Raw genomic sequence first — 21,942 nt, 5'->3', positions numbered from 1 at the left:
AGAACTACAACGACACACTCATTTTTTAAAATAATACTTCAAAGGATTTACAAATCCCATTTAATTAATGACCGTGTACACATCTGATGAAACTCTATAAACTGCCGCGTTCGCTTTGTTTTAATTGACTTTGAATGGTAGGTTTAGGCCTACTCCACCTTGTTGGGTTGGGATGTTAACTGGCTCTCTTCACATCGGTCTTGTCATTTTGCATGTTATGATCAGGGCATGTCTGTCCTTACTCTATGATCAAAGAGAGCCATAACATCCCAACAACGTGGGGACGGTTAAAGGAACATTACAAACATTAGTTTTTGCTAAAAAAAACAGTTGCTAGCAATGTTAGCACTTTATGCAACCCACCAATACATAAACTGACAAATCTGTAGAAGTTTTGTGAACGATCGGCCATCTGGGTCTAGAGAAAAAAGTGAAAAACAGATTACACATTTTGCGTGACACCCTTTACACAAAACTGAATAAAACGCTCACTGCGCGATCAACTCCAAACGGGAAACTTCAGACAGAAATATTTCAAGGTCTGTTTTCTACTATCATCATTTAGACCGTGTACAAATTTTATTTTCATCTATGATCTTAGACAAGGTTTTTTCTTATCAATCTTATCAATTTTAATTTTTTTAAATATTATTCTGTAATGTTACTTTATGGCCCCAATACGCCTAAATTCCAACAAACATGGCTGAATGTACAACACTGGTTGTATATGGTTGCACGGTTTCCCAAACGGGTAACGGTCATATATTTGGTTTACATTTTGAAATGATACAATAAATTTTGAAATGGAATATATACATTTTTGGATGACACCCTGTTTTTGCCGTTTCTATAATTAGTTAAAAATTTCACACCTATCAAACAAACAATCAGTGCAAACATTGTTTATATTGCTGCATCTTATACTAAGTTAATGCTGATAAAGTACCTAGACCCACTTACATGGCTTTGGTTGCACACAGTGGCACAATATTCTTTTTTACATTTAGTCTTAAGAAGAATATGCTACTTTTCAGCCTTGAGATCGAACAAGCAAATAATTACTGCCGAACAATTAATAATAACATATGCATGGCATGCCAATCTGAATATAATGAATATTAATGATTTCTTATTACATGAAAAAAAGGTTTGGGTCACAAAACCCACTTCTGGATATTATACATAGTATTAAAAAAAGAATAGTTGCAATGCATGTGCAAATGGTCTGTCAAACATCAATCAAGATGGCATTAACAAATGTTATTTCAATATAATTACAAATTTGTCTCGAGTCTTCAACATTAAAAACCCCATTATTTTGGGATATTAAACACTCTGTTTTAAATCTATGTGCTGATAGTTTCTGTTTATTTCCACGTTTCAGCAGTTGAAAACTTTAAATTTATGAGGGCATTGTATTAAAAGATAGATTATATGAATAGGAATTACCCTGATTAAAAACTACTGATTTTTAAAATATTGTATACTGGGAATGATTAGTCCTTTCAAGCATGCAACTGTAACTTCAACCCAAAAGAGAAAATTACTAAATTTTAATGATTATTCCTAGTATTTTTCAACATTGAATGGTTTTAAAAACGGTTAATAAATAAAGAGGAAATCAGCTGATCCGAGGACAATTTGCTTGCCTGTATAATATACATGTTTTTCATTTCACAAAACGTCATAATAGATAAGCAGGGGGCACGGCAAGTCAATTTGACCACTTGAACATGAATACTTGTTCAGCATGGACTTTCAAAAATCCATTAACATTGTATAAAATCAATAATAACAACATCAAAAATTTAACTGAGGGGCATAGACATCTGTGAAGAGAGTATATCAAGAAGTATTGATATGGCGCAATTATTATTATTTTGGTTACTTTTTAACTCTCAACATGGCGGACAGGATTGGAAATTTTGTCTGCCATTTTGGGAGGCAAAATATATGCAAAAAACCTCGAACTGCCTCTAGCTATCACGCAATCTCGATAGTGTAGTTGGTAAGACACTACTCTAGATTTGCAAGGGTGGTGGGTTCGAATCCCACCCAAGTGCTATGCCTGTGATATTTTTTCACAGGACTCGGGAAAGTACTGAGTATACAGTGCTAACACACATCGGTGTATGGCTAAAAAAAAAATAATAATATCCTTTATCCCCGACGCAAATTTAACATCTATTATAAACTTCAATCGTAGTAGTGTTCAACTGCTTCATTACTTTGGCTTCAGAAAATTAAAAGTTCATTTTTATTTTACACAAATGAAATTATACCACAATTTTCGTGCATTTGTGTTTTCTAATACATAAACTTTTGCATTGATAATGTTTTCATAAACATTAATAATAATAAAAAAAATGGTGTTCTCTGCGACTTGTACTTGACAAGATCCTGCTTTTGTTACCACTCATATAAAACAGGTCAACGCAAGTCTAAAAAAAATTGATGATCTACCTAGCTGGTAAATCCCTACTCCTAAAGGACATTGTCCATAAATCAGTGCATACACAAATAAATCATAAATGTTAAAAACCACTTCAACAGATAACAATTATGTACAAAGCACTTACTGCAGATCATACTTGGTGAACATTGGAAAGGCAAAACCACTTGCTTTGAGCTGACTACTTATATCAGCTGTGGCTTCATTTCCACTGACTTGTAAATACCACTACAGCATTATAAGCCACAGCCATGACCACAGATGACCAACACAGTGTTACTGTATTATGTTAGCACACTACTTTTAAATTGGGACTGCAATACCACCAAGGTAAGTTAGACATTATAATCTGAAGGTAAGTTTAACAAACAACAAAGGCACATAATATCATGGTTTTGTAAACAAACAAAGAAAAGACCAACCACACAAAAAAGATGACTTCTTTATAAAGCAATGGTGTAGCTTCATCTAGTCACTAGAGTAGCTTCACCAAGTATCAAAAAAGTCATCCATTTTGTGTGGTTGGTCCTGTCCCTTGCTTCTTTTCGTCACACAGTGCAACCATTCGCTAATGGAAACATGAACAACAAATTTAGCGGTTGCCGAAAATGATAACACAAACACAAACACTGCATCTGCCACATCAATGTGTTAAAGGTTGGTCAGAATTTAGGCGCTTTAGAAAAATTGGCTTACAGCAAGTTATTGTTCAGCCAGAGGCGCTGAATTTGAATGAACTAATAAGAGAAGGTTCAGCCAAGTTGAAATAGTACAAGGTTGTGTACTGAAACCTCATGATCTCCAGGTTTATCCAACCCGTATCGACATTTCAAAACACCCTTGCTATAGGGTACAAATAATTTAAGGGTTACAATTCGACTACTAACATTTTAATTTATGATCGGGGTAAGAATTCCAAAACCCCAACTGTGTATCTATACAAAATATATAAAAGACAAACGGAATGAATAGGATTCTGACTTGATTACTTAACAAATTGGAGTTATTAATAAAAGCCATCAATTGCCAAATTTACCTATTAAGCTGCATTTCATAAAACCGATTTTGTGGCAAGTTTTTCCATAAAGCACAGAAGGAAAACAAACAAATGCCTACTATAGAATCACTCTTGTTAAAAATTCATTGCACAACTAAAATAATTACACTGCATAAAAAAAAAGATATAAATTTTTAAAGGAACACGTTGCCTTGGATCAGTCGAGTTGGTCTTTCAAAAGCGTTTATAACTGTTTGTTGTAAAATGCACATGTTAGAAAGATGTTTAAAAAGTAGAACACAATGATTCACACAAATTTGCTTGAAATTGCGCCGTTTCCTTTTACTTTGCGAACTAACACGGTCAGCCATTTTTGGGAGTCAAAAATTTGACTCCCATAAAATGGTCGACCGTGTTAGTCGACGAAATATAAGGAAAACCACGCAACTTCGAGTGATACTTGTGTGGATCATTATATTCTACTTTTAAATTATCTATCAAGCCATATGCATTTCATAACAAACTGTTACGCACGCTTTTCAAAGACCAACTCGGCAGATCCAAGGCAACGTGTTCCTTTAAGAATTTTTGACACTGGTGCTAACAGCCCCTTCAACTCTGAGATATATCTTCTGTAGGTGGTACCCACTCAGGTTGTGTCACCACTTTGGGTGGCAGGACAGGAGTCTCGACTGTTGAGGAATCCTTGCAGGAGCAGAAGGGGAACGTCCCACAGCAAGGCTGCTTCCATGGACGCGGTAGCAATCGCAGCACATCAAACTGATCCTGCTGTTTGGTGATCCCACCTTGATGTTCAGCCACAGCTTCCTTCATTGTGTGGATGACATCTCTAACCTCAGGGTCATTGGGGTCAAGTGGATTCTGCTCGGCGGGGTCACGGGTGATGTCGTATACCAGAGGTGGGTCATGATGGTCTACGGAGTAGCCTGTACAGCGACAGGCGTAGGTTCCGAAGCAACCCATGGTTCCATGAGGTCCTGGGACATGGATAACACTGCTGTAGTGAATCTTAAATATCTTATCAGAATCTGAAAAAAAGACAGAATTTACCTTGAGATATCTGAGGAGATAACAGGGCTCACATTTGGGGGACAATTTGCAAGACTGCAGGGCTTGGGGCTCAAATCTTTTCTGCACCTGCTGTTGATTTCACAAAACTCTTCCTAACTTAGGATTAATCTTAGGACTTAGGACGAGTCCCAACCCTGCACTGTGGCATGCAGACCTTAAGATTAATCCTAAGTTAGGACGAGTAACTCGTCCTAACTCGAGATAAGACAAGTCCTAACTCTTTGTGAAATCGACGGCTGGACTCTATTTCACAAAGCACTTAGATTCATCTTGAGACATGCAAGACGAGTTGTCAACAAATAACCATAGCGATTTGTATTGCGACATCACACTTTCCTCAGCAATTAAGATCGAATGGCAGTCAAAATCAATCTTAGCTCTTTGTGAAATGGAGCGTTTGTCTTGTTGAGTTGTATTTATCAGACTCACGGAACAACATTTAAAAATATTTTTTAATTTGTACAAGACACAACAAAGTGAGGTACGTGTATTGTTATGCAATTGAAAAACACTAGACCACAGGACTTTCCCAGTCATGAAACTACTGGCCCAGGGCTTAAAACACTGGCCCTGGGGCTGCAGCTCAGTGGAAACTTTTAAGTCTTTCATAATTTGACAGATGATGTAATAAAATGCATTGTGGAGATATCGGTGATATATTTGAAAAGAAATCAGTACTATTGAACAGTTCATAGTGTTTTAGTGTAGACCTAAGTATTTTAAGTGTTACTGTAAACTTTAAAATCAAAAGGAATGTGTGGTTTGTCATTACAAACACTGAATGCTTAGACTTTGACTTATGAACAGAAATGACGTCTTTACACTCAGTAGCCGAGATAGTGCCTCAAAATAGAACAGTTGTGTTACCCTGAAAAGTTTGTTACTCCAGTTTGGACAGTCAGGTCAAATTCATCGTATGATGTGGGCAAACAAATGACGCAAAAATAGACCTGAGATGCGGCAATAATAGTAACCTTATCAGACATAAGTTAAAAAGATTGACAAATTAAACTATCATATTTGTTTTGCATTGATAACATTGTTACCCCAGTTTGGACAGTCAGGTCAAATTCATCATATGATGTGGGCAAACAAATGACGCAAAAATAGACCTCAGATGCGACAATAATAGTAACCTTATCAGAAATAAGTTAAAAAGATTGACAATTTAAACTATCACATTTGTTTTGCATTGATAACATTGTTACATGTACCCCAGTTTGGACAGTCAGGTCAAATTCATCATATGATGTGGGCAAACAAATGACGCAAAAATAGACCTCAGATGCGGCAATAATAGTAACCTTATCAGACATAAGATATAAATTTGACAAATTTAACGATCATACGTACACCGAGCTGCGTGCAAGTATTTCACAATCTCTTGGAGGGTTGTAGTAAACTGGGGCAAAGGCAGGTCAGAGATAAGAGTTTGGAGCATGACTGAATGATCAAGTCACCTTTTAGTTGACAATGATTATAATTAAATGCTGGGCATGGTGGAAATGTCACCTCAGTTGAACTGAATATGATCGGATTATGTAATGCTGGGTGCTCGGCAGAAAGGCAGAAGGTTCAATGCACATGCAGACCCTTTTTTGCCAGCAAAGAGACGACAAATACCAATACAATGGCATAATTAGTAGAATTACCCCAAAAGACAAGATTTCTCATTCCCATTCAGAATTTAACCATCCTATAATACTTATTTCGTCTCTGTTTTCTAGGACCAATTTGTGTCACCAGTTGCACATAATAACAGTTATCATAGTGGTTTTTCAACCAGGCCCAATTTCAAAGAGCTGCTTAAGCAAGGAATTATGCAAGAGCCAATTCTGCTCCTAAGCAAAAAAATAAAAAGGATACCTGTCAAAGATTGTCATGCAACATGTTACTTTGGTTGGTAACCTTATTCAGGTAAGCATGTTTTTTGTTGAGCATAGCTGCTTATTGTGCTTAAGCAGCTCTATAAAATAGGGCCCAGACGTCCGAAGCTGGTATGACTAGCTTTTATAGACTAGCTTTTTAATTTTACCTTTTGGGGTGTAGCGTGCCGCATGTAAGTAGCTACCACAGTAGTGATACATGAACTCATGGTGAGGACCGCTAGTCTTGCCTCGAGTCAATAACGGCATGAGACTTTTCCCATCATATACCCTGTCATTGGGGAGCTGTGCCCCAGCGATTCCTGCGATCGTTGGTAGCAGGTCTTCAAGCTTTGTGGGTTCTGAGATCTCTAAGCCTGGGGGAACGACTCCTGGGTATTTCACGATAGTGGGGACACGAATTCCACCTTCCCAGGTGCTTGCTTTCCCACCTGTTGAAAATATTGGGAGGAAAATAATATAAAACTGTTCAAACGGCCAAGTTTGCCAAAACAAAAATGGATGGTGTCGCCATGTGCCATGTCTACAAGAGAGTCTACTGGTTCCATACTTATGCATGTCTGTGGGTAAAGGAATTTAAAAAAGAGAACAAGCTAAGAGGAAATACAACCAAGAGGAAAGTTGTTTGTCATTTGAAGTATGGGGAAATGTCAGTTAAAAGAACTATATATAGGGTTAAAATTGTGTGTAGCCAGGAAGATACAGGAAAACAAGGTCTCTTAAGGGTTACGGTTGAATCTTTCAGAAACAGTTTTTACCTTTAAAAACGCCGTTCCATCCTCCCTCACGTACACCATCTTCTGAAAACTCCTCCACATGACCTCCGTTGTCCGAGGTCAAATAAATGAAGGTGTTCTCGTCGACACCAAGTCTGCGTAGCGTCCTCAGAATTTCTCCCACACTCCAGTCCATCTCTTCCAGGGTGTCACCGTAAAGACCGTGCTTGCTTCTGCCAAGAAACTTTTCTGAACTGAAGAGGGCCGTGTGCGCCTGAAGAAATGACATGACGAGTAAGAAAGGTTTGTCATGATGCCCTTCAAGGAAATTGACGGCCCGTCGATGAATTCTCTCGGTGAGATTGGCATACTGAAGAGGCTGCTCCACGACTCTTTGATTCTCCATCAGGACGCAGTTCATCATGCGAACTGACTTGATGAAGGCAAAGAAACTTCCGCACAGGATTGCCCCCGTACCGACAAAGATCACAAACCCACACAGACCGATGTAGCGGTGCTTCCGGGCAGTGTACGCAGCCCACAGTACAGCCAGAAAAGTCAGGACAATGTCCCGGTAAATGTGGGGGTCCCATGCGATAAAAACATTGCTGTTGCTACCGCAGTCACGTAAGTTTGTTAGTGGAAGGCCAAAGAAGTAATCAAAGCCTTGGCCGTTCGGATGAGAGCATTCGTTCTCTGCTTCACACATGGAACCTAAATGCCATTTACCTGAAGAAAAAAAAATGAGAAAAAAAAATGTTAAGAACTGTAGCAGACCTTAATTTTAAAGGATTGCGCATACACACGCTCGCCTCCCCAAACCTAAACCTTGTCCAAGAAGTGCCCCAAAAAAAGGTTCCTTTTTTTGGCAAGAATTGTCAAAGACCGATATCCTCACTTGACGGATCGCAACATATGCATACAAAAATAACAAACCTGTGAAATTTGGGGTCAATTGGTCATCGAAGTCGCAAGAAAATAATGAGAGAAAAACCACCCTTTCGCGTGTTCATTGACGGTGCTGTTCAGACTAACCGGTAACCAACTTGTTGACTCTGTTGGGCTTGGTTGGGGTCGCCAAAACGCACTCCAGGGACTCAATGGAGTCAAAGATTTGACTACAAAAACATAATTTGTACCAAGTTAATGAGTATGACCAACTTGGATTTTTCTTACCAACTAAAGCCGTTGAATATCCAATGGCTTTAAGTACCTCAGCAATTGTAGTCTCGCTGGAAGGCAGACCCGCCTTGGCCGAGAGAAAAGTAAAGACCCTCATGATGTGCCTGGAGCCCATCCCTGAAACAAAACACAAAATCTTAAAATCATTCAAATCAATTTCAAATAGCCTACAAAGATCTCCAAGCATGAGTAACTTGGATGGAAGATTGAGCGTCTGGTCATAAGTATTCGGTGACCCAAGTTGAAAGACTTGTGACCCCTATTTGAGTACGATTTGAGTCACATCTATGATGACTCGGACAATCCCCCATGCAGGCATGTGGCAATCATTTTTAAAGGGCAAGGGCACTAAGGCATTTTCTCCTTGGAAAAAGGTCACTCTATGATTAAGAGGAAATTGTAAATTTCAACTGGAGAATTTCAAGGGCACCAAGGCAATGACCAGGTTGCATGGAGGCAATTACCTATGCTGCCTCTGTTGTCCGTGACGCATCAGGCCCTGCCCTTTGCCCTTGGTCTTACATGTATGATTTGACCAAGGACTCAGACTCGCAGTATGGACTCAAACTCAATGAATGATAACTTTAATACAACTCTTGATAAAAATGTATCCAACTGTTATCAGTGTTTGTTTAAAACTCACCATATCGTATTGGCAACCTTCCAGTCATAAGAGCAGCTCGACTTGGCGTACACAGCGGCAACGCTAGATGGTGCGTCAACTTAGCGCCCTCCTTCGCCAATCCATCAATATTTGGTGTCTTTATAGTTCCATTCCCAAAACAGCCCAGATCACCCATACCAACGTCGTCCATGATAAAAACAACAAAATTTGTGGGTTTGCTCTGTGGTTGTGGTGAAGAATTTAAAAGAGCGTTTGTGCAAAGTATCGTACAACTCAAAGTTGCAATGAGAGATAACGATGTCCATGACAACTCCATTGTGTCACCAGCTGTGGATATAGCACCCTTAAGAAGTTAGAAAGTTCACAACTCTGACATCAGTTACCACAATTCAAATCTCCAGTTTTCCCTATTTCCTCTGCATTGAGTCGCTTTCATTCTACATTTACTCCATTTTGTCAAACTAGTTGATCCCTATTTGTCTTGATAGAGCATCCTTTCTTTATGTGAGAATGTCGTCATGTAGTCCTTGTCCATTTCTTCTGTAATTCAAATGATACGGGGGAAAAAAGAGATAATTTTGTTTACTTCTTTCACATTCATGTACACGGATCATCGGTTTACAATATTATGCAACAGAAAGATAGTTCAAATATTCAGAATGTTATATTTATATACGACAGAATAAAGACAGTTCAAATATTAAGAATGTTATTTTCATAAATACCTCAGACAGTTTCATTATTCCTATTGGTGGAGAGCGTGTCACGTGGGTGTGTATAAACCTTTGTTTATGACCGGTAAAAAGTGTTAATTCATGGGCGTGACACGCGACCTTGCACCTGTTCTTATAAGACAGTTTCTTCATTCATATTGGTCGAGAGCAACGGCTGAAACAGTTGTGCCACATCACGCGATACGCGCGCAACGCGCACAACATTCCCTTACAAGGAGTTGTTTACCCGAGGGCGGCGGAGGGCTTTACCATTTCATAGCTGGAGGGGTGTTGTGTTGAAAGAAATCATTTAAAAATTATATTTTTTGCATTTATTCATTTATTTTACTTTTTGATGATGTTTTTGATGTTTTTGACCGATAAGGTATTTATGAATGGGAATCAAAGTGTGTTGAATCGGTTTTGGGTTTTCAACTAGTGGTTTAAACCCGCCGAGGCCTTGTTCTTTTTAATTTACCTCGACTTCGTCTCGGTAAAATTATCAAGAACCGGGCCTCGTTGGGATTAAACCACTAGTTGAAAACCTCTTCACCACACATTGATTCCCTTATTCATAAACGACAGAATAATTGAAGTACTTTTCACTGTTGCTAGTTGATGTGCCTTTAACTACACATTATGAAAAGGGACAAACAGAGAAAGTATATTTACACATTGGCTATTCTAGACTAAAGACACAGGAGGCAGGATTATTCTGTTTCGTGACATGATGCCACAGCTTGAATTTATTCAGCCAGAAATAACCAAAGACAGAATTGGATCTGCTTAATTACAAAGTGATGTACACATGTACACGTACACATTAACTGCAAATTTTAGAGGTAAAACCACCAACATTAAACTTGTTTCACATGTACGTACAAGGAAGCCTGCTTCTCACAAGATGATCCAATAAAATCAAGGACAGCCGGTCATGCCTGAACGACAAATTGTACATTTGTGACCCACTCTGTGAAAATGAGTCACATGGCGCCCAATGCAATATTAAGTTATGGACAGTTTGATGTGGAAAATGTAAAAAAAGAAAGAAAAAAAAACAACATTTTTTTTTCTTTTTAAGATAGTTGCATGGTTACCTTTAGAACACTTACTTTTAGGCAATAAAGCTATGAAAACAACAATTTTGTGATCATACTTGTGTCTAATTTGTATCCTTTTGCACATAATGGTAGTTTAAAATATGATTTTACTTGTAATTCGTTTTTCACAAAAAATGGTGTAGTGGCTAATTTCAAACGCGAGTAACTCAGCAACGCGATACACCCCAAAGCTTAGACACATACCAAATTACTGCTGCTGATGTGTTCTTTCCAGCCATGCGTATAACTCAATTTTTGAAATTGCCTACATCTGACTCATTTTCACAGAGCGGGTCACATTTACTGTACCTCAAATTTCACTTAAACGACATTTTTACAATGTACATGTACCATACATTTGTTTAGCTTATCATGAGGGAAAATTGTTGACAATGTTGCTTTTACATATACATGTTACAAGTAAGCAAGTTAGTGTTACAAGTTAGCATTTCTATCGTAGATGCTCCATACCTTCTCAAGTTCTATTTTATGTAATGTACACCGTACATGTAGATTTTATTAAAGACACTGGACACTATTGGTAATTATTGAAGATGAGTCTTCTCACTTGGTGTATCTCAACATATGCACAAAATAACAAATCTGTGAAAATTTGAACTCAATTGGTCGTCAATAATGCAAGAAAAACACGCTTGTCACACAAAGTTTTTGGCTTTCAGGAAAATCTTATTCTGAGGTCTCAAAATCAAATTCAAATATTTTAGTGGAAAATTACTTCTTTCTCGAAAACTACGCCACTTCAGAGGGAGTCGGTTCTGACAATGTTTTATACCATCAACAGCTCTCCATCGCTGTTACCAAGTAAGTTTTTATGCTAACAATTATTTTGAGTAATTACCCATACCTGTGTCCAGTGATAAGCAAGCTCTCATTTTGCTTCAAACGCTCACCTTTTCCAATCAATCATGTTCAAATCTCTAAGATCATCATGTTGTCTACTTGTAGATTGCAAAGTTCTGTAATCTCTAAGGTGTTTTTAAAGTAAATTTGTTCTAGTCCTTCAGGGAGCTAGGAAACCATTACAGAGGCATCTCAATTGTAAACACAAATGCATACATGCACACCTACCTGTTCATACTTACAGTGCGCACATGCAGGTGCATTGCGTGACAAGAAAGAGATACACACTGCATAAAGAACATCCTCACAGTTACTTGCATAATAAATGCCCAACCAATCAATAATGTATTAGGCCTTAATCCTTCGGAAAAAAGGTTGTGTAACAGTAAACCAATCTAAAAGAAGCTACTGACACATGACAGACCTGCTCATTGCATAAATATTGTCCTGTGATATTTTTACAACTGTAAACTGCATGTGTATATAATAGTCAACGTACATGTACTGGTAGATGTGTTAAATGCATAGTCATGTGTCGTCTTACATACCAATAAAGTAAAGCCAGTATTAAAGGGTGGCTGCAGTGGTTTTTTTTTTCATTTAAAGTCACCTGGAAGTGGTATTTTTTCAAAATAAAGCTTTTGTCACTAACATTGTGTTTTGGTGAGTGGAATGTGAATAAACAGTTAAAGCCATTGGACCCTTTCGGTTCAGAAAAAAAAATAAAAGTTCACAGATTTACAAATAACTTACAGGGTTTACAGAAGGCAATGGTGAAAGACTTCTCTTGAAATATTAGTCCATGAAATGCTTTACTTTTTGAGAAAACAGCAAAACAATATAAATTCTCGTTAACGAGAATTACGGATTTATTTTTAACACATGTCATGACACGGCGAAACGCGCGGAAACAAGGGTGGGGTTTTCCGTTGTTTTCTCCCGACCCTGACGACCGATTGAGCCTAAATTTTCACAGGTTTGTTATTTGATATAGAAGTTGTTATGTTATTTACAAATTTAAGAGTAGACCCCGACCCGAGAGGGCGCTGTTCGTGTCGTCAATCGAGGCAGACTTTGCCTGTAATGCGAAGAGTAAACACAATTGCAAAGTACATGTACGGACCAAGTCGTGAGTTTGTACGTTTCAAATTTTTGTTTTTGTTTTTTTCCGGCAATGCCGACCATGTGTAGTGCTGCTGAATGCAGAAAAACACTTTTTGAAATGTACCAACTCACGACTTGGACGAACATGTACTTTGCACGTGTGTTCACTATACGCATTGTAGGCAAAGTCTGCCTCGATTGACGTCACAAAAGGGGTAATAAAAAATGTTTTATTGTTCGTAAGCATATACTCTTATGTTTGAAAGAAAAAAAGTTCTATTTCCAGGTGACTTTAAACGATTAAACATTACTTTTTAAACCTGAAATATGTTTTTATTATTTTTTATTAAATGTGCGAGTATTTTATAAATGGTTTTCAAGAGATTTAACGTTTGCATAAACGTGACGTCATGTCGGTAACCCGAGCCGTCGGGCCCCCTGGCTGTGTGCATGTAGAGACGTGTGCAATGTGTGGCCTGGTACCTAGGCGCGTGTAGCTAGGGACCAGACTCTTTTTGCCGACGATATGTTTGAATTCCCGACATGACGTCGATGGTAGGGGCGGTATGTCGCTCATTACGCAAGTCAGCTATGTCAGGAATAAACAAAACACACTTTATTGATGTTCAATACATATATCAGAAATAAATGACAGCAAAATTAACTGTTTTATTTTAATTCACTGCAGCATCCCTTTAATTGTAACTGCTGCAAGTGGCATAATAATACGTGGGCAGGTGGTTCATGGTTTCTGCAAGCATAGTTAGTGGCAAAGCTATTTTCATTTTCCACACAGAAAATGACACCTTCAAACAACAACAAAAGGACTAGTTGCAAGTGCCACTAAATCCGTTAAGTACCACATCCAAATTTCATTTATGGTAAGCAGCAAATTATTGCTAAGCTACAGTGGATTAAGCATTAATGATCAGGAAACCACTCGCAGAATGGAGTGGATTGGTAATTTGGCTGGTTGGTTAACTGGTAATTATTATTTGAATTGCTGATATTAACTACAATGCAATCATAAATGAGCAGAATACCACTCAAAGAACATAGGTGGATTGGTAATTTGGCTGGTTGGTAGCCTTATTCGGGTGAGCATATTTTGTTACATTTGTTGTGCCCAACCTTTTCCTTAGCATCTAAAATGTAAGCAACTTCTGTTGACAGCTCTCCATGCCCTGTCTTTTACAAAATACCTAGGCAACTTTTATGATCACCCAAGCTTACAGTCACGAAGCTATAGCTATGGTACAGTGTAGGAAGAATGTGACGTCGGAGCACAGCAAGTGCGTTAACCTAATGAATTTAATGTCAGAGAAATTATTTGGACTCATTGATCACAGCTCTCAACTCTTTTCAATATTTCCTCAACACTTCACAGTACCCCACACCTTTGTCCATTTATTATTCACCACTTTGGCTCATTCAATTATAAATGAAATTATCTTTCACACCAACTCAACATCAAAATGCCATATATATTGTGTACAATGTACGGAAAACTTTGTGCTTTTAAATATGATTTTGTTTTCACAAAAGGAAGCACTTGAGTATACTTCAACACCTCATGGTAATACAGTATGAGATTGAGGTTTGGTAAAAGGTAATAAATAATTCACAACATAATTTCTGAAGTTATAAATTATAAAACCCAGCAATTATTTTATGGCAAGCCTACAATGTATTTTGAGGTTCTTTAATTTAATGTACATGATATCTTTGTTGAAAAAGGAATCTGATTTTGAATTTTTGTAAACATGAAAAAGATGTGCAAAACAAAACTTCACCGTAAATCACTAAATGTATGCAAATACACTGTCTTCAAATCAGTCTTATTACCTATGTGTAAATACTACTTAAAGGCAGTGGACACTATTGGTAATTGTCAAAGTCTAGCCTTTACAGTTGGTGTATCTCAACATATGCATAAACTGACAAACCTGTGAAAATTTGAGATAATAATGTAAGAAAAAACACCCTTGTCAGATGAAGTTGTGTGCGTTTAGATGGTTGATTTCGAGACCTCAAGTTCTAAATCTGAGGTCTCAAAATCAAATTCGTGGAAATTTACTTCTTTCTTGAAAACTATGGCACTTCAGAGGGAGCCGTTTCTCACAATGTTTTGTGCTCATAATTATTTTGAGTAATTACCAATAGTGTCCACTGCCTTTAAAACTAACACTGACTATCAATTCAATAAAGGGGCCTGACTATCATCACTTCAATAAAGGGGCCCGACTAATAATTATGCCCTTCCACTCACTGTCTGGTTTCTTAATGAAAGGAAAGTAAGTCATAGTCATTACATACAATCGTGAAAGTTCAAGGTAATGTGAAACATCCTTAAAGGAACACGTTGCCTTGCCTTGGCTCGGTCGAGTTGGTCTTTGAAAAGCATAATGTAACCGTTTGTTATTAAATGCATATGGTTAGAAAGATGTAAAAGTAGAATACAATGATCTACACAAATATGCCTCGAAATTGCGTGGTTTATCTTTACCTCGTCGACTAACAGGGTTGGCCATTTATGGGAGTCAAAATTTTGACTCCCATTTATAAGTAGCCAACCGTGATAGTTCGCGACGTAAAAGGAAAACCGTGCAATTTTGAGTGATACTTGTGTGGATCAGTATTCTCTACTTTTAAAACATTTGAACGGTTTCAAACGCTTTTAATAGATCAACTCGTCCAATCCAAGGCAAAGTGTTCCTCTAATAGACACCATAAAAATAATAAAAATAAAAAACAGGAAATGGAAAATGAATTGATTGTCTGAATCTCTTTCGAGGGAATTAGAGATCAATGTTTAAAGGCAGTGGACACTATTGGTAATTACTCAAAATAATTATTAGCATTAAACCTCACTTGGTAAAGAGTAATGGGGAGAGGGTGGCAGTATAAAAGAGAAACGGCTCCCTCTGAAGTGGACTTAGTTTTCGAGATTGAAGTAATTTTCCACGAATTTGATTTCGAGACCTCAAGTTTAGAACTTGAGGTCTCGAAATCAACCATCTAATCGCTCACAACTTCGTGTGACTAGGGTGTTTTCTTCTTTCATTATTATCTCGCAACTTTGATGACCGTTTGAGCTCAAATTTTCACAGGTTAGTTTGTTTATGCATATGTTGAGATACACCAACTGTGAAGGCTAGTCTTTGACAATTACCAATAGTGTCCACTGCCTTTAAAAGGTCTCATTTTTATGGGGCGCCGTCTGTCAATTAATTGTTTGGCACTTTTAAGGCATGTTTTTACCATGGTTTATAGCAATTAGATGTAAACCATAGAAAGTCAGCCAAATCCTTTTTATGGTTTACATACCAGTAGTATTTTTTTGGTGTAAGTTTATGGTTTACAAACCATGAACATGCAACAAACATTTGTAAATCATGGTTCATAAACCATGGAAACTTTACGCATCTTTAAAACATGGTTTATAAACCAGAAAAATGATGCATCAAATTCATGGTATACAAATCATGGTTTATAAACCATGAAAATTGGGTCATCTTAAAAACATGGTTTATAAACCATAAAAATTGAAGCATGAAAATCATGGTTTATAAACCATAAAAATAGGAGCACGAAAATCATGGTTTAAAAATTATGGTTTATGAACCATAAAAATTGAGGCATTTAAAAAACATGGTTTATAAACCATGAAAATTGAAACATGAAAATCATGGTTTACAAATCATGGTTTATAAACCATGAAAATCGTAGCATGAAAAACGTGGTTTACAAATCATGGTTTATACACCATGAAAGTTGAGGCATCTTGAAAACATGGTTTATAAACCATAAAAATTGAAGCATGAAAATCATGGTTTATAAACCATAAAAATAGGAGCACGAAAATCATGGTTTAAAAATTATGGTTTATAAACCATAAAAATTGAGGCATTTAAAAAACATGGTTTATAAACCATGAAAATTGAAACATGAAAATCATGGTTTACAAATCATGGTTTATAAACCATGAAAATCGTAGCATGAAAAACGTGGTTTACAAATCATGGTTTATACACCATGAAAGTTGAGGCATCTTGAAAACATGGTTTATAAACCATGAAAATTGAAACGTGAAACTCATGGTTTATAAACCATGAAATCGGAGGCATTGTAAAAACATGGTATGTAAACCATGAAAACTGAAGCATCAAATTCATGGTTTATAAACCATGAAAATTGAGGCATCAAATATGGTTTACAAATCATGGTTTACAAACCATAAAAATATGTGCACTCACAAATCATGGTTTACAAACCATAAAAAACCGCTAAACAATAAATTGACAAACGGCACGTAAACGTGCCGTTTGTCAATTAATTCAACCTCCTTCCCATTGAGCGATAGTCGCGCAATCGCCCGCCGTGTACATGTCTCGCCCGGTACGTGGGGGTGTGTGTACGGTTGCCCACTGCTGACTGTTGCATGAGGCTCGTGAATAACGCCAGAGACCGGGCTCCAAAAATATTGTAAAACATGCGTGTAGTTTGACCTCTGACCTCTGTCATTTCCAGTATAGATATGCAGTCAAATTCCATTGCGGACTTGAGAGCAGTGACTATTTGGGCATCTATGCACGTCACTGCACGTGCATTGTATCCAATGGGAATCACTGCGGCAGCGACGGATAAAGACAGGGGCCCAGTCTAGATTGCAGCAAGAATGATCAGCAAGAATGCTTGGGGTAGGAGGTTGAACACAATTAACACACGTTCAGTTTTTATGGTTTATAAACCATGATTTGTGCACATTTTTTATGGTTTATAAACCATGATTTGTGGGTGCACATTTTTGTATGGTTTATAAACCATGATTTGTAAACTATATTGATGCCTCAATTTTCATGGTTTATAAACCATGAATTTGATGCTTCAGTTTTCATGGTTTACAAACCATGTTTTTACAATGCCTCCGATTTCATGGTTTATAAACCATGAGTTTCAATTTTCAATTTTCATGGTTTATAAACCATGTTTTCAAGATGCCTCAACTTTCATAGTTTATAAACCATGACTTGTAAACCACGTTTTTCATGCTACGATTTTTATGTTTTATAAACCATGATTTGTAAACCATGATTTTCATGTTTCAATTTTCATGGTTTATAAACCATGTTTTTTAAATGCCTCAATTTTTATGGTTTATAAACCATAATTTTTAAACCATGATTTTCGTGCTCCCATTTTTATGGTTTATAAACCATGATTTTCATGCTTCAATTTTTATGGTTTATAAACCATGTTTTTAAGATGACCCAATTTTCATGGTTTATAAACCATGATTTGTAAACCATGAATTTGATGCTTAATTTTTCTGGTTTATAAACCATGTTTTAAAGATGCGTAAAGTTTCCATGGTTTATGAACCATGATTTACAAATGTTTGTTGCATGTTCATGGTTTGTAAACCATAAACTTACACACATCAAATACTACTGGTATGTAAACCATAAAAAGGATTTGGCTGACTTTCTATGGTTTACATCTAATTGCTATAAACCATGGTAAAAACATGCCTTAAAAGTGCCAAACAATTAATTGACAGACGGCGCCCCATACATTTTATCCTACATACAACTTCCTTATTGCAAAAAAAAGGCAAGGGTCTGCATTATCACACTTAACTTTTGCACAGTGTTTTTTAAAGTTTTCTATGGCACTGTTTTGAAGAAAAAAAAAAAAGGAAATCAGCTGATCAGCTAAAAAGTTGCGTGCCTATCTTATTGCTCATCCCTTGCTTTTTCTTCAATTAAACTTAGTTTACCGATTCCACTGCACCATAGTTCATACACACTTTGAGTGCCTGTTTTATTTGAAGCAAAAGACCTTGAAGCTAACAGTATTATGGTTACATCATGAAGGGACCATTCAGAATGATCACAGTTGAACAATTTCATAGCCCAAACAGAAATATCATATTTTTTTAATTTAAAAAGTGGAACAAATACACAATTGAAATAAAAAATCCAGACAGCCATTTCAATTTCATCTGTGCTGTTCTGTTTTCAGCGGTCATTATGTGGCAGTCATGTATTGAAAGTCCACCGCTTTCCAAAAGTAAATAGGAAAAAAGGACAAAGTTTTGTGTGCTTGATAATAATTTCCATTTTGTTTGGTCAACTTCAAAGTGGCAGGTCTGATTGTACATGTACCTGGAATCCTTGAAAAGCTAATGAAATGCCCGAGAGCCAGGAGCAGAGCTGTACATCTAAAAATTATCTGCATCATTTGAGGCATCACTTTTGCCTTCAGTGTTAATAGGTATCTCCAGCTTAAATATGTTCAAGCAAACAGTTATTTACAATACTGTTCGTGTTATGAACTATTGTGGATTCAGCATTGTCAGGTTTCTAGGGCTGTTGTACAGGGGTTACGTAACTATACAATGTAAGCTAGACTGTAGGATTTTGTACTAAGAGTTTCAACAATAATACTGCGAAGATTTGTCTTATACATGTAGCCTATTTGTTTGATTGATTGATGTACAATATGCATTGAATGTACCAGCATTAAACAAAGTTTAACACATGGTCCAACCTTAAGCCCGATACTAAAATAAAGTCATAATAATATCTAACATCCTGTGAAATATCCTGGTATTTGTTTGCTAATGATTTTAGAAAACAGGAAGTAGTCTAACGTATCAATGGGCATTATCAGCGCACAAAGGATTCCAAGTGAAATCAGAGTCCAAGCAACACCAACAACCATCATCATAGCATATGAATAGTACTGGTTTTAAAGTGATGCCGCACACAATAAAACCGTAGGATGTGTAAACAGCATGGCGACAACCGTCCACATTGCACTATAGTATATTCTCAAGATGACGCATCTGCGCATGCGTGGGCTATTGTTAGCAAATTGGAGTTTGTGGAAAATGGAAAAGTACAACTAGATGTTTTTTCTCTTTACATTCCAACACAGTGGCTCACCTGGCTATCGTTCATAGCTAGTGGCTAGTTTGAAGTAGGTTGCCTTACTCTCTTTTCAGCCTGATATCGTCTCCACACTGTACTTTGTGTAAAGATATGCTGTAATGTATGGAAGTTTTAAACTAAAAGTAGAACAATGTTCATTTTGTGTGATTATCAGCTTATTCCTGTTGACCTAACGTGTATTCAAGAACAGACTCCAAGTTCTTGAGACAGTCTAGGTCAACAGGATAAAGCTCATAAAACAGGCAAAATGAACATTATTTGATGTTATAGGCCTAATTAGTAAACTTCCTTATTGGAGTATGTACAGTATAATAGAACGCATTGCAGTTAACGCTACATTTTCTTTTCATTTGCAAAAAAAACCCCAAACAAGTACGGGGCCGATTTCACTAACGTCTATGTGTGCGATCATCGCTAACACACTCGCGATGAGATCGCAAACCTCAAATACATCGCAATTGCGATGGATTTTAGATTTAGTGAGCGATGTTGGCGTATGCGATAACCAAAATGCAATAGTGAAATCGGCCCTAGACCTGTACATCTGGTCAAATACTTTAACACATTATAACAAACCTTGGTTGAGTACAATATCTGAAATGTAAACTTTCCCTGTACAATTGGAATGGGGTATCCGCAGAGTATACTGATGAACTTTTAAAATATTGTAAAGAAAGTTCTGTGGCTTGACCAAAGAAGTTATGGGGGGGGGGGGGACTGATTTTTAACTACATAATGGCATCCATAGTGTATTGTTGCTGGTTGGTGTTATCAAGCTGGCTGTATGGATATGACATCCTCACTATAGTGGGACCAGTAAGTTTGACAACGGAAGTACAAATATTTGTTAAAACCCTTCACTTAGACAAAGAATCTCTCTAAGGTAATCTGAACATCAAACAAGCTAGTGAAGTGGCCACGATTCAACAAAATATCACCCGATACTATTGGGCTTGAGTTTCATCTTCCGGGGGGCAAGCGAGGTTTAACTTTTTTGGTGAAAAGCCAGCAGGACCAGACCAGTTAGCTCTGGTACCCAAGCTTTTTAAGAGTACCTGCCTGTAAGAGTGTACCAAGTGGTGATTCATGGGTTCTCAGATCTTCTTCTAAAAAATTACTTAGAGTGATACATCATCATACCAAACGAAGAAATCCAAAATTTTAGTTTGCTGACGCTTTCGGTTTTGGAGTTACTAGTTATCAAAGTTTCGGCCTAAAAGCCCTCGAGAAACGAGTAGTACATTCCCTGTAAATACAAAAATGTGTGCCACGGTCATCCTAAAAGCAGAAGCAGCAAAGCCGTCGCCGCCATCTTGCTTTTTCACATGGATTAGTCTTGGCCCCAAGATGTCAATGATTGGTACTTTTTTTAATCAACACAAAGTCGTTTTTGTGAGTAAAATTTTACCGAAAACCATGAGAAATAAAATCTTATGTAGTTTAGCCCAGACTTAACACCCGTGCCCCATTTATAAATGTTTCCTGTAAATTTACTGGGTTCACGGCACATACAATCATGACAATGATGTCCGGTTGCGTTGCGCGTCCTGTTGCGGTTGTTCACATGGTTGAGACTGGAGAAAGTGGATTGGAGAATTACCAATTCGATTTTTTTTTTGGACACTGCTGAGACTCCTGACGGTTTCTCTGATACCCAAACTATTAAAAATCTAGTATTCATAAAGCAATATTTAAAAAGTTGGATATTAATAAACGTGAGGATATTAGTGGGATTGATAAAATAAAACCATACCTTGCTTGAGATCATAAGAAATTAAGAGACATCATCACCATCATAGCTCCGGCGATCTTGTAAACACGATTGCTTTACATACAATGTGATGTGCTCAAATTCTGCATGCACTTTGACACTTCACGCAATAATATCCGGCGCTCTGACGAAATGGTTTTGGACCCATCCATCCAAACTTATTAGGGGTTAATAGGGGTAGGGGCGAACAATTATGATAATTATGCCAGCAAAATTGTATCAAAGTTGTAAATAAAATACCATTCGTTGATAAAAAAAAAAACTAGAATAGGTTCAATTAATTCAATTAATTAAAAGAATTCTTTGAAAAAATAACTTTTACAACTTATAAACAAATATCTTACCTACTATAAAAAAATAAACTCTCCACAGTTGATTTTCTGGCAACTAAGGCCGTGTCCGAAACGACGACTTCGGCTACAGCTACGATGGTCTAGATCAGCGCGTCTACCAGTGTTGAAGAATAGGCAGACACGCGAGATCTAGC

General features: G+C 37.2%; 1 protein-coding gene across 6 annotated transcripts; it reads right to left on the bottom strand.

Moving 5' to 3' along the window:
* Positions 1-9: 9 nt before the first annotated feature.
* Positions 10-21,850, bottom strand: LOC139933953 (steryl-sulfatase-like). Of its 6 annotated transcripts, none has more exons than XM_071928238.1 (6): positions 21,800-21,850; positions 8,969-9,490; positions 8,320-8,442; positions 7,186-7,872; positions 6,577-6,858; positions 10-4,498 (listed from the first exon to the last, which is right to left on the bottom strand). In XM_071928238.1, exons 2-6 carry the CDS (start codon positions 9,264-9,266, stop codon positions 4,062-4,064), a joined length of 1,827 nt encoding a protein of 608 aa, XP_071784339.1. In that variant the 5' UTR covers positions 9,267-9,490; positions 21,800-21,850; the 3' UTR covers positions 10-4,061. The 6 variants fall into 6 exon arrangements, with proteins under 6 accessions (XP_071784339.1, XP_071784301.1, XP_071784323.1 ...); XM_071928200.1 differs by lacking the exon at positions 21,800-21,850 and adding an exon at positions 21,438-21,535; XM_071928222.1 differs by lacking the exon at positions 21,800-21,850 and adding an exon at positions 21,438-21,521 and having other exon boundaries at positions 8,969-9,487.
* Between the last annotated feature and the right edge of the window lie 92 nt (positions 21,851-21,942).

The sequence above is a fragment of the Asterias amurensis genome, chromosome 1 (genome assembly GCF_032118995.1).
Source record: "Asterias amurensis chromosome 1, ASM3211899v1".
Classification (NCBI taxonomy): Eukaryota; Metazoa; Echinodermata; class Asteroidea; order Forcipulatida; family Asteriidae; genus Asterias; species Asterias amurensis.
Note: the sequence above shows the minus strand (reverse complement) of the source record. Positions and strands in the feature narration are given on the sequence as shown.